We start from the raw sequence: 14,393 nt of genomic DNA, 5'->3' as shown, positions 1-14,393 counted from the left end.
ATGCACGCAATTCCTCCTATGATACAACATATAATGTAATTATGTATTGTAAACAAAAAATTAAATAAGTTCAACATGGAATTAGTTTCTTTCATGCACAACCATGGTGGCAAGTTATATGTCGTCAACACAACCGGCCACATACTATAAGAAAGACTCATATTACCAAAGGGATTGAATCCATCTGCAGTCAATCCAAGCCGCACATTCCTGAGTTCCATTGCAAACGTTGGATTATTTCGGTCAAAGTCCTTCCAATCTTTTCCATCAGCAGGATGACGCAATATACCATCTTCTTTTATACGTTGCTCGTGATGCCATCTCATATGTTGAGCAATGTGCCTCGATGCATATTTTCGCATTAACCTAGGGGTTAAAAGGAAAATAACGCATCACTTTATGAGGCACTTTCTTGTCCTTGGTGTTTTTGTCAACCCACTGATTCTCCCAACAAACAGGACATTTACTTTTTCCAGCATGTTCTTTCCAAAACAGTGCACAATCATGCTTGCAGACATGGATTGACTCATAGCCCAATCCAAGTTTTTGCAACAACCTTTTCGCGGCATAATGCGATTTTGGAAGCTTATTTTGGGCTGGAAATGCATCATGTAACAACTCCAGCATTCCATCAAATATTTTGTTGAGAATTTTGCCCAACACTTTGAAATGCATTAACTTCACTAGGAAATTCAATGATGTGTAATTTTGACACCCGGGGAATAATGGAGCCTCGATCTCAGCAAACAAATCGTTATAATGTTGCCCACCCCTGTAGTCTGCTGTAGGTATCTCTTGATCGCCCCCATTCTCTTCATATTCGTCATTGTCATTTTGCATAACATCATTGAGAACATCCATTATTTCATTTACATCATTTTGATCTATCACTTTCCTCATTGGCATTATTTCATCCTCTCCATGCCAATGCCAATTGGTATATTTCTGTAGAAAACCATTTACGAAGAGATGATTTTCTAATACATCAATTGTCTAAAATTTAACGTTGACACACCTTCTACACAGACATTTCACCAATCCCCTTCAGTCAACGCACTGCCGAGCTCTCTGGAGAAAATCCATCACACCAGCCTCATACTCATCAGATAATCGATCTGTCAAATTAATCCAGCTCTTGTCGATCGACATTGTATGGGTGTAGCACTGCACGGAATACTAATCATCAATCTTACAATCAATTTGTGTGTGTGTCCTAATTCAGAGAGAGACAAATTTAAGAGTCTTCAATGACTCACCCTCTCCGAACGGGTCTAAGATATCTAATTATGTTGTTTTATGATATCTAACCGTAATATATATTTGGGTGTAAATATTGTTAAAATTATTTAATTTTGACATTTTTTTTTCTAACTTCAAATATTAAATTTAAATTTAATTACAAAAAATAGTGAAAATTATAAATGTTAATTAATGATTTATTAAATTAAATTTTTTGCTTTTACTTTATTGAATAATTTAATTAATTTTCACACAATTTCTAGGATTTGGTTAAAAGTTATTTAATTACTTTATGATTTGTTTTACTAAACCTATTAAAAAATTTATTCAGTGCTTTTACTAATATTCACAAAATCTCTAAATTTTATAATTCTATGTAAAATTCGGCAGCATAACGACTGTATTGTCATCTATCCCAAAATTTAAAAACCTGCAAATAACACATTAAAAAATATCTCGTTCCAGAACATGCATAGAGCAATACAAATACATTGTAAACGACTATATAATTTATAATTATTAGTTTAAAATTTATTAATTATTCAATTTTCTAATCAAAATATCAAAATTGTACTAAAAATTAACAACAACAAATCATCAATATTCATAAAATCTAATTTTTTACTACTAACATAACCAAAAAAAATTAAAATTAACAACAACAATATACTAACATTAGCACCAAAAATTCCAAATTAACACTCAAATATTTAATATGTTTACTAATATGTTTAATACACATAATCTTTACCAAAACAACATAGAATCTACTTTAAGAAATAAAAAAAATACTAATTAACCATCTAACAATTTTCTAATTCTTAATCTCATTTTTACTAATAAATATTTTTAAAACCTAAAAATAAATACATTCACCCTAATATAATTTCAGATTTTTATTAAAACTAATATTATTTCATTTATATAAAAAACATAAATTATTCAAAAATTGAAAAAAAAAATCAAACAAAACAGAAAAATTAAAAACAACTTACTAACACATTCAATTCCTTCAAATCTTTCTCTGTAAATCAACAAAAATCGCACCAACACATTCAAACAAAAATTACAAAAATACATTACCATTTCATAAATATATATGTATAAATGAAGAAATAAACCTTACCCTTAAGAAATAGAGAGAAATCCTTTCACTTTTGGACTTAAAAACGAAATTTTTGGGAAGAAAATGAGGGATTTCGGCGGAGAGAGGCGGAGGGAACGAAGTCTCTGAAAACTGAGGGAAAGAGAGGAAGAAGAAGGAGGTTCGCGTAGCTGGAATATTTATATAGCCTATAATTCTCGGTATAAGAACTTACCCTATTCCAGAACTGCAAAAAGGTCCCGCACATCTGAAATGTCTATACCGAGAACATATTATCGGTATAGTGTTCTCGGTATAACCCTTTTTTTTTTTTTTTGTAGTGATGATCATGATCAGATCCAATTTCTTATGTAATTGTAATGGTAATGGATTCTTATTAATTTCAAACAACATTTTTTTTCTTTCTAAAAAATTAATTTTATTTTACTTTTTTATCTGTTAATATGGGTCCGTACTCTTTAATTTTATTTATGGGTAGGTAACCATTTGGTACCTTGTGTTTTTGCAAAGTATCATTTTGGTACCCTCTGTTTTCAATAATGTTCATATGGTACCCTGTATTTTAAAATAGTACATATTTGGTACCCTAAACTCAAATTTAATTAATAAAATTTTACTAATTTAATCAAACTGCTGTCAATTATGTAAGTTCCAAATTTAAATTTAATTACTTAATTACATATAACTGATGACAGTTTGATCATATTGACAAAATTTTATCTATAAAATCTGAATCTAAAGTATCAAATATGTATAATTTTAAAATACAGGGTACCATATGAGTATTATTGAAAACAGAGGGTACCAAAATGATACTTTGGAAAAATATAGGGGTACCAAATGAGTAAATTCCCTTTATTTATTTATTGATATTTAATATAATTTTGCATCTAAATCCAAAAGTAGAGTTTTTTTTTTAAAAAAAAAAAGCAAAAATAGAATATTTGTGATTTATGTTTTGCTTCTTAAGTTTAGGCACACAAGGGGAAAAATCCGCAAAACCCGCAAACCCGCCCGACCCGCAACCCGAAAATCCATTTTTTGGGAAAACCCATCGGATTCGGGTTAAATCCGACCAGAACCCGAAAAAATTCGGGTCGGGTTTAAAATTTTTAAACTCGGGTTCAGGTTCAAACTTGAAATCCGAAAACATGGTATTGTTGAAAAAAAGTGTAAAAAAATGGTATTTTGATAAAATTTGGCTTTTCGGCCCAAAACCCAATAGTCCCAGCCAAACCAGAAATCAAACCCGAAATTTGAAAAAGAATGGTATTTTTAAAAAAAAAAGTGTAAAAAAAATGGTATTTTTGCAAAATTTAGCTTTTCGGCCCAAAACCCAATAGGCCCAGCCCAACCCAAAATCAAACCCGACCCGAACAAACTCGAAACACGAAACCTCACAAAAACCCGAATTTTTCGGATCGGTTTCGGTACCATTTTTCTCCACTCGAAACCCGCAAAACCCGAACCCGATGCACCCGAAACCCGAAAATCCGACCCGTGTGCACCCATACAAGGGAGACAATGTTCCAAAGTGCGTGAGATTTCCACCTCAGTTATTATAACAATATCACGTTAGAGTATTTCTAATGTAGTGACAAAAATGTGGTAGCGTTCTAAAAATTGTGTCAAATTTCACACATGCTAAAAATTGTGTCAAATTTGACACAACAATAAATGTCCATTTTTTATTTACCATATTGCCACTAATTTATTAATTAACAATTAATGACTAACCATATTGTTTTTTTTATTCATCTTTTTTACAATATAAAATTAAATTTTGTATATTATCAATAAATATTAAATGAATTGTTGGCTTTCTAAAGTTAATTTGTATCTTGTGAATTGAAGCACAATTGCAAATATTGAGCAAAATATAATATTGACTAATTTTTGTGCCAAATTTGGATCTCCAGTGCAAGATGTAAATTTGTGGCAAATTTGGCACAAAAAATGAGTCAATGTCATATTTGACTAAATATTTTTAATTGTGCTCCAATGCACAAGATGTAAATTAACTTAAAAAATTCAACAATTCATTTAATATTTTAATATTTATTGATCTTTTTTCATTTTTTATTGTAAAAAAAGTAGTCATTAATTGTTAATTAATAAATTACTGTCAATATAAGCAATAAAAAAGTGACATTTATTGTTGTGCCACATTTAGCATGTGCCAAACTTGATACACTTTTTAGAACAATATTGAAGTGATAATTTTGCTAAAATGTGCTATATATAACAATGCAACACCTTTTTACCACTCTATCAGATATACTTATACTTTGTAATGTTTTGGTGCATATTTTAAGTAAACATATTCATTACTCATAATAAATATAGCTAGATGTTCCTCCTTTAAGCAGCTGGTCGAATAGTTTTATTCAAGGAATTTTGCCTTCTATGCCCACAATTTTGTTAAGTGGGTTTTATTTTGTGATCATATTCATTAATTTTAGTATCTCCTTTGGTCTTTTAATCTAGATAATCCCTTAAAGAAATTTAATTATTGAAAAAGCCCAACGATATGCATTGAGAGTAAATTAATTATTATTGATCATAATTGAGTCTTAACTGTTATCCTCTTTCACAGACACTATAATTGGTTATCAGATTTTTTAGATTCAAATAGTAAGCGGTTACTAATCTGTCAAAATTAAAAAAGTACAACACTACAATTGGTTACCAAAATTTTCAATTTTATAGTGTAGTAAATAGTTACTAGTCTGCCAACTATCATATTTTTACAGATCTAGATTGGTAACCGGTTACTAGCCTGCTAAAATTTAAAAATATTCACAGTAATTATTTACTAATTATTCAATTTTAGAGAAATAATCTGTTACTAGTCTCTAAAATATGAGAGAGTAACTCATTACAATTTCTAGCATGGTAAACAACTACTAATATACCAAAATATGAAGAAAAAAAAATACAACACATTGACTAGTTACCCATTTTTTCAATTTTAGAGTAGTGACTAGTTACAACACAGCACAATATTTGATTTTAGTTTTCAGATTGATAATCTATCACTAATTTTAAAAATGGTAACCGGTCACTAGTTTTCTAATATCTAAAAAAAGAAGAATGACACAGTAACTGATTACTAATTTTTTTGACTATGAAATCTGAAAAAACTAAGAAATAATAATTAGTTGCTAATTTTTCTATTTACTGACTGCAATTGAAACGGCATCACATGATTATTATATATAGTTGATATATTGTAACCTTGTCTCGATTTTTATGAGTTGTGGAGTACTATATATATATATATATTTCTACTTAACCAAGTGGAATTTAAACAAAATAAAATTGTACATAAATTAAAATTTTGAACAGTGTAAAATCAAACTATAGATCAAAACTATATGCATGTAACATGGAGGAAACTACAATCCTATATAACCTACCTACCTGTATTGTAAGATCCAAAATTGTTATTAACAGTGATGTTCATTATAGAAAAGTACAAATATGTGGCTAAAAGAAAAGAAAAAATAAAGGAGAGAAGAGAAGTTTTACATGGGCTTGATTTTGTTAATTTGATTTGAAAAGTCCTATTTGAAAATAATATTTTAACTTTTTAAATTCTTGATTGGTTTATCATTTTATATCTAAAGATATTGGAAAAATTACAACTAACATTGTAAACTTAAAAAAAAATGGAAAAATACATAATTTTACAAAAATTACAAAAATACAAATAACAATTTATTATGATTCTGTAATCGTCTGTTACAATTTTCTATTTAGACTGTAAATATTGTTTACAAAATTATAACGTATGGTTACAAACTTATAAATTTTAATTATAAATTTATAAATTTTGGTTTAAAAAAAAACTGTATTATTACAAATTTATAAACTTTATTTACAAAAAAAACATTCGTATTTGTGATTATGCAACTATATTTTTGTAATTTTTTACAAATTCTGTATTTTTAGTATTTTTTTTAAAACCTTAGATATTTTTTAGGATTTGTAAAAGACAATAAAATATAGTTTTCTGATTTTATGTGCAAATGCTTTTTTATTTTTAAAAAATTGTTTTGAATTTGCTTTTAAAAATAGTTACCAATTAAATATTATGTGACTCATTTAATTTGTTCTCTTAAAATTTTAGTAATAAAAGATAGTTTCTTTTAGATTTGTGGACTCGTCGATTTTTCTTTTTTAGACCGATGACTTATTATTTTTTGATTTCTTTAAATTTTGTTTTTATATAAATAATATTAAATATTATAAAAAAAAATTCAGCTAATATTTTATTTTTCCACCTAAATCAGTTTACTTTATTAAAAAAAATTATATGAATTAGGCCACCATAAATTTATTTTGTCTTAAGTCCTATTTCCTCCGGGCATGTGGACCTCCCAAGTGTAAACGACTTTTTTTATTTTTATTTATTTTTTATTGAAGAACAACTTTTATTATTATATTATATATGTTACATTACAATTCTATAATTTCTTGAAATTTTATGTTGCCATCAAAGCTTTGTAACTTAGTGAGGTTAAGCGTAGACAGTGGAAAACTGACTATCCAATTAATTCACAAATATTTACTTTCTTTTTAGATTCTAGTTTTCTTTCTTCCACAAGTTCCTTGTATTATGATTCTTATTTTATTTTCTTACTCCTTCCAACTTTTTTTTTATACCTAAATAATAAATATGGATATACCTTTCTATTAGTTTAAAGCAAATATGAGAATTTTATAGTGGTTGACAGCGACATAAAAACCACTAATGTAAATAAATAGAGGACTGTGAAATTTGGTAGGCAATATTTGTAAATAATATATCATATAAATAGTTGAATTATTAGCTGTTTTCGACGTTCATATTATTACCCTGTGATATTCTGAAAAGTTGGATTACAAAGTTTCAACAAAACTGCTAAACTATGCATATAAAACACTTATTTCTTATCATGCTTGTAACTTTTATTATCATTTAGTGGCTATAGAAAAAGGTTATGCTTATTGTGAAAAAAAAATATGGGGTTTGTTTGTACACACAGATCATCATAACCCTCCATTGATTGCTTCTTAGCAAAGAATATCCCTAGTCAAATTCAATCAAACGGTCTAATTGAGATGTTCTTGTTATCCCAAGTCAAATCTGATCAAAATGATCTATTTGTGGTGTGTTACAACAACTACGCGAACATTTCTAGTGTGTAAAGAAAAGGGTGTATTATTTCATTAGAAAAGTATAAAAATAAAAGAGTTTGATTTAAATATTCAGAACAAGTGGACCAAGAAACCTAAAGGTTTTTTTTTTGGATGCCAACCACACCAACCAAACCCCCCAAAAACTCATCATCTCTTACGCTAAACTCCTAAGCTGGTAAGGTTTTGGTTCGTTGGCCAGTAGCCTACCACAGTCCACATGAGCCTATGCATAACCTCACATAGAAGAAGACCATTGTTCAAAACCAGACTCAAAAGAAAAACCAACAAATAATTAAAATCCAAATGCTGTCCTTTTCATGCACTCTATGGTTAAGCCTTTTCTAATTTGAAGGGATTTCCTCATTGATTTATCTCCAATTAGGAATGAGCATCTGTACCCTCCAAGTTTTAAATTTTATTGTTAACCAATACAAGAAAATGGTCAAATTTTCTATCTTAGTTCTCCCTATATAATTCCAGCTCCACATCCAATAATGTAAAACACATACCATATTACATTATTATTAGTCTCTGATCAAAATACTCCCTTCAGTTCAGGTATGTATATCTTGAGAAAGTTTCATTAGCATAATGCATACGCATTCTGAGTTTTCATACTTAAGAAATTCTCTTATGCTCTTATTTTGAATAGGTTGTTGGAATAAGAAGGGTGTTTTTTTACAAATGGAGAAGACCTTTGAGCTTAGTGTTAAGATAGAAGAGCCAACTTTGGTTGCACCTGCAGAAGAGACAGAGAAGGGTCTTTACTTCCTCTCCAACCTTGACCAGAATATTGCCGTGATTGTTCGCACTATCTACTGCTTCAAATCGGATTCTAAAGGCAATGAGGAAGCTGTGGAAGTTATCAAGAACGCCTTGTCAAAGGTTCTAGTGCATTATCATCCTTTAGCTGGAAGGTTAACTATTAGTTCAGAGGGGAAATTGATAGTGAATTGTACTGGGGAAGGTGCTGTGTTTGTTGAGGCTGAAGCTAACTGTTCTATTGAAGAGATTGGTGACATAACGAAGCCTGATCCTGTGACTCTTGGAAAGCTGGTTTATGATATTCCTGGAGCCAAGAACATACTTGAGATTCCTCCTCTAGTTGCTCAGGTATGCTTCACTTAAAAGTTTTCATTAGTTTTTACTTGTATATTTTAGTGTTTGAAGTTCCATTATCTAGAATTCAAAACAGAACAGAACTGTTTTGATTAGCCTTTTCATTTCTTGGTTTACAAGCATCATATGGTTTGATATACATATGCAGCTGATATGAAGTTCAAGTATGAGAATATAAAAGTTTCTCCTTATTATATATTTTATGGGGTTTAGTTTAAAACAGAGCTTACTTGTGAAGTTTCTTTTATTATTATTGTTTTTTTCTTCCACTGATCATATGGTTAAGATATTTCAAGAGAGAGTATTATGTGCTGACAATTTTCAAACTGCAGGTTACTAAGTTCAAATGTGGAGGATTTGTTCTTGGGCTATGCATGAATCATTGTATGTTTGATGGAATTGGAGCTATGGAATTTGTGAACTCATGGGGTGAGACTGCAAGAGGCTTACCCTTAAATGTCTCTCCATTTCTAGATAGAGGCATACTCAAAGCAAGAAACCCTCCAAAAATAGAGTCTTCCCATGATGAATTCGCTGAGATTCAAGATATCTCAGAAACCAGCAAGCTCTATGAGGAAGAAATGCTTTATAGGTCCTTCTGTTTTGATCCTGAGAAACTTGAAAAGCTCAAGAAAAAAGCCATAGCAGATGGAGTTCTGGAGAAGTGCACAACATTTGAGGCACTCTCTGCCTTTGTATGGAGAGCGCGAACCGAGTCGCTAAAGATGCAACCTGATCAAAACACAAAGCTCCTGTTTGCTGTTGATGGCCGGTCTAGATTTGAGCCACCAATTCCAAAAGGGTACTTTGGCAATGCAATTGTGCTAACCAATTCACTTTGTAGAGCAGGTGATCTATTGGGGAATCCTCTGTCTTTTGCGGTTGTCCAGGTTCAGAAGGCTATTAATATGGTTAATGATGGTTACATGAGATCTGCTATTGATTACTTTGAAATAACAAGAGCCAGGCCTTCTCTTGCTGCAACTCTTTTGATCACAACTTGGTCTAGGCTACCTTTCCACACCACTGATTTCGGTTGGGGTGAGCCTCTCTTATCAGGACCAGTTGCTTTGCCTGAGAAGGAAGTGATTTTGTTCCTCTCTCATGGTAAAGAGAGGAAAAGCATAAATGTTCTATTGGGCTTGCCAGAATCTGCCATGAAGATCTTTGAAGAACTAATGCAGATTTGAACTATATATATATATATATATATCTATGTATAACCTATGAATCTCTATTGAAGCATTATTTATTGAACATTGTGTCATTAGTAGGAACCCAGGCCTTGGATTTGGATGGACAAGGAGTAAAGTCTTATTATTCTTCAATTCAATAATAAAAAATGGATATTACTCTCTTGAGCACCAAGGCTCTGTGAACTTGCAAAATCATGTTCTTATTTGTCTTTCTATCTGTAATTTTCTTCTCTTTTATCTTCTCCTCAATTCCCTTGTAATTTTAATTTTTGTATTTATTGTGTTCTCTTATAGGCTATGATAAATGCTTTTACTCCAAACATGTTATTAAAAACATATCATTAAGTATACTGATTTGTTTTTATGTTTTGGTGAATTTGTAGTGTTAAAGTAGGATAATGGAACAATAGTAGCAGAATTAGATGTTGTTCTTGAACCAGATATTTTGTTTGATATATGATTCAATTGAATATAAAGTATATTACGATAATAGAATAATAAGCATGAAAAGACATAACGAACCAATAATAAAAATCTAAATAGAAACCATAATAAACTAATACATATTCCAAATATACAAAGTACCAGACGTCAAAATAACAGTAGAAAAATTAAGAGGAAGATAATCAATTAGCAAAGAAAGATAGTTTGAAGAAGCAAAGGCAAAAACTTGTGCCTCCTTTTAGCTTAGGCCAACTCCAATGAGACTTGGAAAACACTAATTTGGTGTTGATCCTATACCATATACCATATATCACTCTAACGAGACTTTAAATGAAGATGAACAGTATCACAACATTATTCATGCCGCACTATTCACCAGGTCAAAATTTTTATTTTGGTTTTTGTGTTATATTAATATTATATATATATATATGTATATTATTTAAGATAAAATAATATAATAATATAATGTGTATTTTGTAAAGGATATAATAATATTGAATATATTTTTTGGTGTAATATTTAGTGTGATGATTGGATTGGAAAAAAAAAAAAAATTTAGTGTACATGGTTATCCTCTCCCATTGAGATATATATTGGACTCCCCCACTATCACTCCTGGTAGTATGATAATAGGACAGAGTATGTTTTTCTGTAGAAGGAAAATTATAAGGATGATCAAGACTTTTTGATTCAGGTAAGAGTTTACCATTAATTATATGATACACCTAGTGGTAGTGGATGGAAGAGAATTCTTTGAGTTGATCCCACAGCCACAGGTTGGAAGAGAAATATGTTTATATCCACATGCAGGCAGCCACCATTTTGAAATCATTGGTCAATGGTTTGTACCCAAATCCATACAGTACACTCTTTCAGACAAAAACTCTCTGGTGCTTTTCGATTGCGGGGTTCCAAAGGTAAACTTAATTACTATCTCTGTCTAGCAAACAAATCACACCATAATCACAACCCACAAAGGCCATCTTGTAAATGAGAATAGCATTACCCAACCTTGATAAAAACTGCAACAATCGTCAATAAGGTGGAGGGAGGCCCAGGAGAATAGCATTCGTCAAATTCGGCTCGCTTAATTATTCAATATTTGCACACGCACTTGAACCGTGTCACAGATTTTGCAATCTAATCTTGACACTATCTCTTCAATTATCTCCGTTGGTAATTCGAAGCAGCCATCGCTCCAACACCCAACTTTGAGTTTCGAGTTACTACCGATCATCATGGCCACGCCAACGCCCACGCCCACGCCCACGCGTACCACGCCAACGCCAACGCGATCTTAAACTAATAAATGTAAATTTAGGACAATTCTAAAAAGCCACCCTAATTTTTTTAATTATGGTGTTCGTAGTGATAGTAATTTTTTTTTATCAATGTAGGGTTACAAAATATTATTGAAACATTTTGTTAGACTTTAAAACAAAATGTTTTCAACCTTGTCACCCTAAATTATTTGATTTTTTTTTTAAATTTATAAAGGTGCGTCGTCAAAGAAACTGGACTTAGACTTGTAGTTCGTGTCTTACCATTAACAGGGTGTTTAGTATGGGTTTGTGTTTTCTTTTTTTTAAGCTTAATTTAAGGTTAATTTTAACTCAATTAAATACTTGAATTTCATATTTCATTAAATTAAAACTTGTACACTTTTTTAGGCTCTTCCTATAATTTTAAATACAATTTAATTATAATTTTTTTTGTCACGAATTATAAAACTTGAATTCAATAAATTATTTGTATATTTAGATGAAAATGACACAAATGATTAGATTCTCATCTATAGTTAATGAAGAGGTTTGGATACGATGATGCAAATATTTGGATATTAATATAGTTGATGTTTGTGAACTTCATATATTTATTTTTTAAAAATTTCTGGACATACCATCTAGTTAAACAACAAAAACTCAATCAAAAATTTAAATAATAAAAAGTATCAAATTTAAAAATATACACTAAACTTATGATATGTTTTTAATAGAGCTGTAAATGTGGGCCGGGCCGACCCACATTTTCATACCTCCGAATAATTCGGACTCGGTTGGACCAGGTCTATATTCAAATTCGTGTCGTGTCAGGCCGGGCCGACCCATATTGGAAAGAGTTCTGGCCATTTTTCTCTTGCCATTAATGGTGATCGGTCTTGTTTATTTGAGATCATTTCCTCAAGAACGACTTTACTTTGAGGTTTGTGGTTATTTATATAGTCATGCTCCAGAAGATACAAACGTTTTGTTATCTTTAGGACTATGCTATACCACCTTTTGTTTCTTTGGAATATCCTACAAACATGCACACTTCAGTGTGTGATTCCAACTTCCCAGTCTTTCTTTTAAGCACGTGTGCAGGAAAACCCCATATATGGAAATGGCGTAAACTAGGTTTAGTTCCATTCCATAATTCCAATGGTGTTTTCTGAATAGACTTAGATGGAACAACATTGAGTATGTATAGAGCACATTTTATTGCATAACCCCATAATATCAAAGACAATGATGAAAAACTAATCATTGATCTAACCATATCCAATAAGGTTCTGTTCCGCCTTTCTGAAACACCATTTTGTTGTGATGTTCCAGGTGCAGTGAGTTGAGATTGAATTCCATGCTCACACAAATGGTCCTCAAATTCATAATCTAAGTTGTAACGCCCTGGTTACCCTAAGACCGTTACGGTGAACGTTGAACCGTGAATTTAACTCGCTACCCGAGTTCTTTGGTTAAAAACGTGCTTCTAGGTATTATTAACAGGTTAAGGTGGAAAACCAATCAAAAGGAAATGATATATTTTACTTAAAACATAAAACTGTTCGTGGGCCCATAAAAACGTAATCAAGTTATTTACAACTCAAAATGGTCATTAAAATTTAAAATTTACAAACCCGCCGACCTAAGCGGCAAAAATAGGGTAAACCCCCTAGTTCCTCTGAGAACTCCTTGGCCATGGTGGTCATGCGGCCGCATATATACACAACACCACCTAAGCTCTCCACTCAAGGCTGGGTGAGCTTTTCTTTCTCTTTACTTGAACCACATAGCACCCATGAGCCAAAGCCCAGCAAGAAAACACAATAATGCAAGCATATAATATCAATTGATGATCATGATAATCATACAGAGCTTATAGCTCTGAACAGATGAATGATTTAACACTTGAGGTTCTGGTAAACCATAATGAGTGACTGACGAGCAAGTCACTAGCTTAAACAGATGAGTGACTGATGGGTAAGTCATTAGCTTAAACAGATGAGTGACTGATGGGTAAGTCACATGGGCTCGACACCCACAGCCATGTGACTAAATAGTCACTGTGGCTCTAAGTAACTTGCCTTTGGCTAGACAAACGCTTATAGTATTCATCAAACTTGAGGTCGGTCTGGCATTAACGCTCTTCTAAGTTTTTTAATGCAAATGTCGATTAGATCTAATCTTTGTTGGCTTGCGTTGAACACGCTAAGGCCGTTCCTGACTTATGAGTCAACACTGTGTGACTAGTGCCTAGTACCACTGCCGAACTTGACTAATGAGTCACAGCTTCACAATTGATACTGACACCTTTGCCAATTCTGACTATTCAGTCAGTGCCATACACAAATGAGCAATATTTGCTAAGCATTCAATATTCAATCTATGTCCACATTTAAACATTCAACATGCCTCATGAATAAGCATGCATGTCACATAAGGGGTGCAGTTTTCTTATCTCTGATTCGAGCGAGAATGAATAAAAGAACGATCCTTGAGAACGATCTGACTTTAAGTCCTTTAGCGGTCACCTAGTTATAACCAAATACGAGATTCCATCAATAAAATGAATAACAAAGGTTCCCAAACCAAAACCTAGCCTTCGGGACATTGAACCCCACAAAACCGGGTAGTAGGAACGATCCTGAGGCCTAAAATTGAGTTCCCATGATCAAAACACCCATTTGGCCTCAAAAACCCTCATGAGCTGCGTCCCCAAAACCTTGAGCCGCGGCCCCCAGCCAAACCAGGAGCAAGCACCGCGGTGCACTCTACTCAGTGTCGCGGCCCCCAGCACACACCAAACTCCACCTCCTTCAGCATCGAGCTTGGGCCGCGGCCCCC

General features: G+C 31.9%; 1 protein-coding gene across 2 annotated transcripts; it reads left to right on the top strand.

Annotated features, from left to right (window-relative positions):
* The first annotated feature begins 7,984 nt into the window (after positions 1–7,984).
* Positions 7,985–10,193, top strand: LOC133830013 (omega-hydroxypalmitate O-feruloyl transferase-like). Of its 2 annotated transcripts, XM_062259893.1 has the most exons (3): positions 7,985–8,086; positions 8,181–8,641; positions 8,980–10,193. In XM_062259893.1, the coding sequence occupies exons 2-3, from the start codon at positions 8,213–8,215 to the stop codon at positions 9,835–9,837; spliced, it is 1,287 nt and encodes a 428-aa protein (XP_062115877.1). In that variant the 5' UTR covers positions 7,985–8,086; positions 8,181–8,212; the 3' UTR covers positions 9,838–10,193. The 2 variants fall into 2 exon arrangements, with proteins under 2 accessions (XP_062115877.1, XP_062115876.1); XM_062259892.1 differs by lacking the exon at positions 7,985–8,086 and having other exon boundaries at positions 8,102–8,641.
* The last annotated feature ends 4,200 nt before the right edge of the window (positions 10,194–14,393 follow it).

Source organism: Humulus lupulus, chromosome 4 (assembly GCF_963169125.1).
Source record: "Humulus lupulus chromosome 4, drHumLupu1.1, whole genome shotgun sequence".
In the NCBI taxonomy this organism is placed as follows: domain Eukaryota; kingdom Viridiplantae; phylum Streptophyta; class Magnoliopsida; order Rosales; family Cannabaceae; genus Humulus; species Humulus lupulus.
This window is presented reverse-complemented; position numbering and strand designations above follow the sequence as displayed.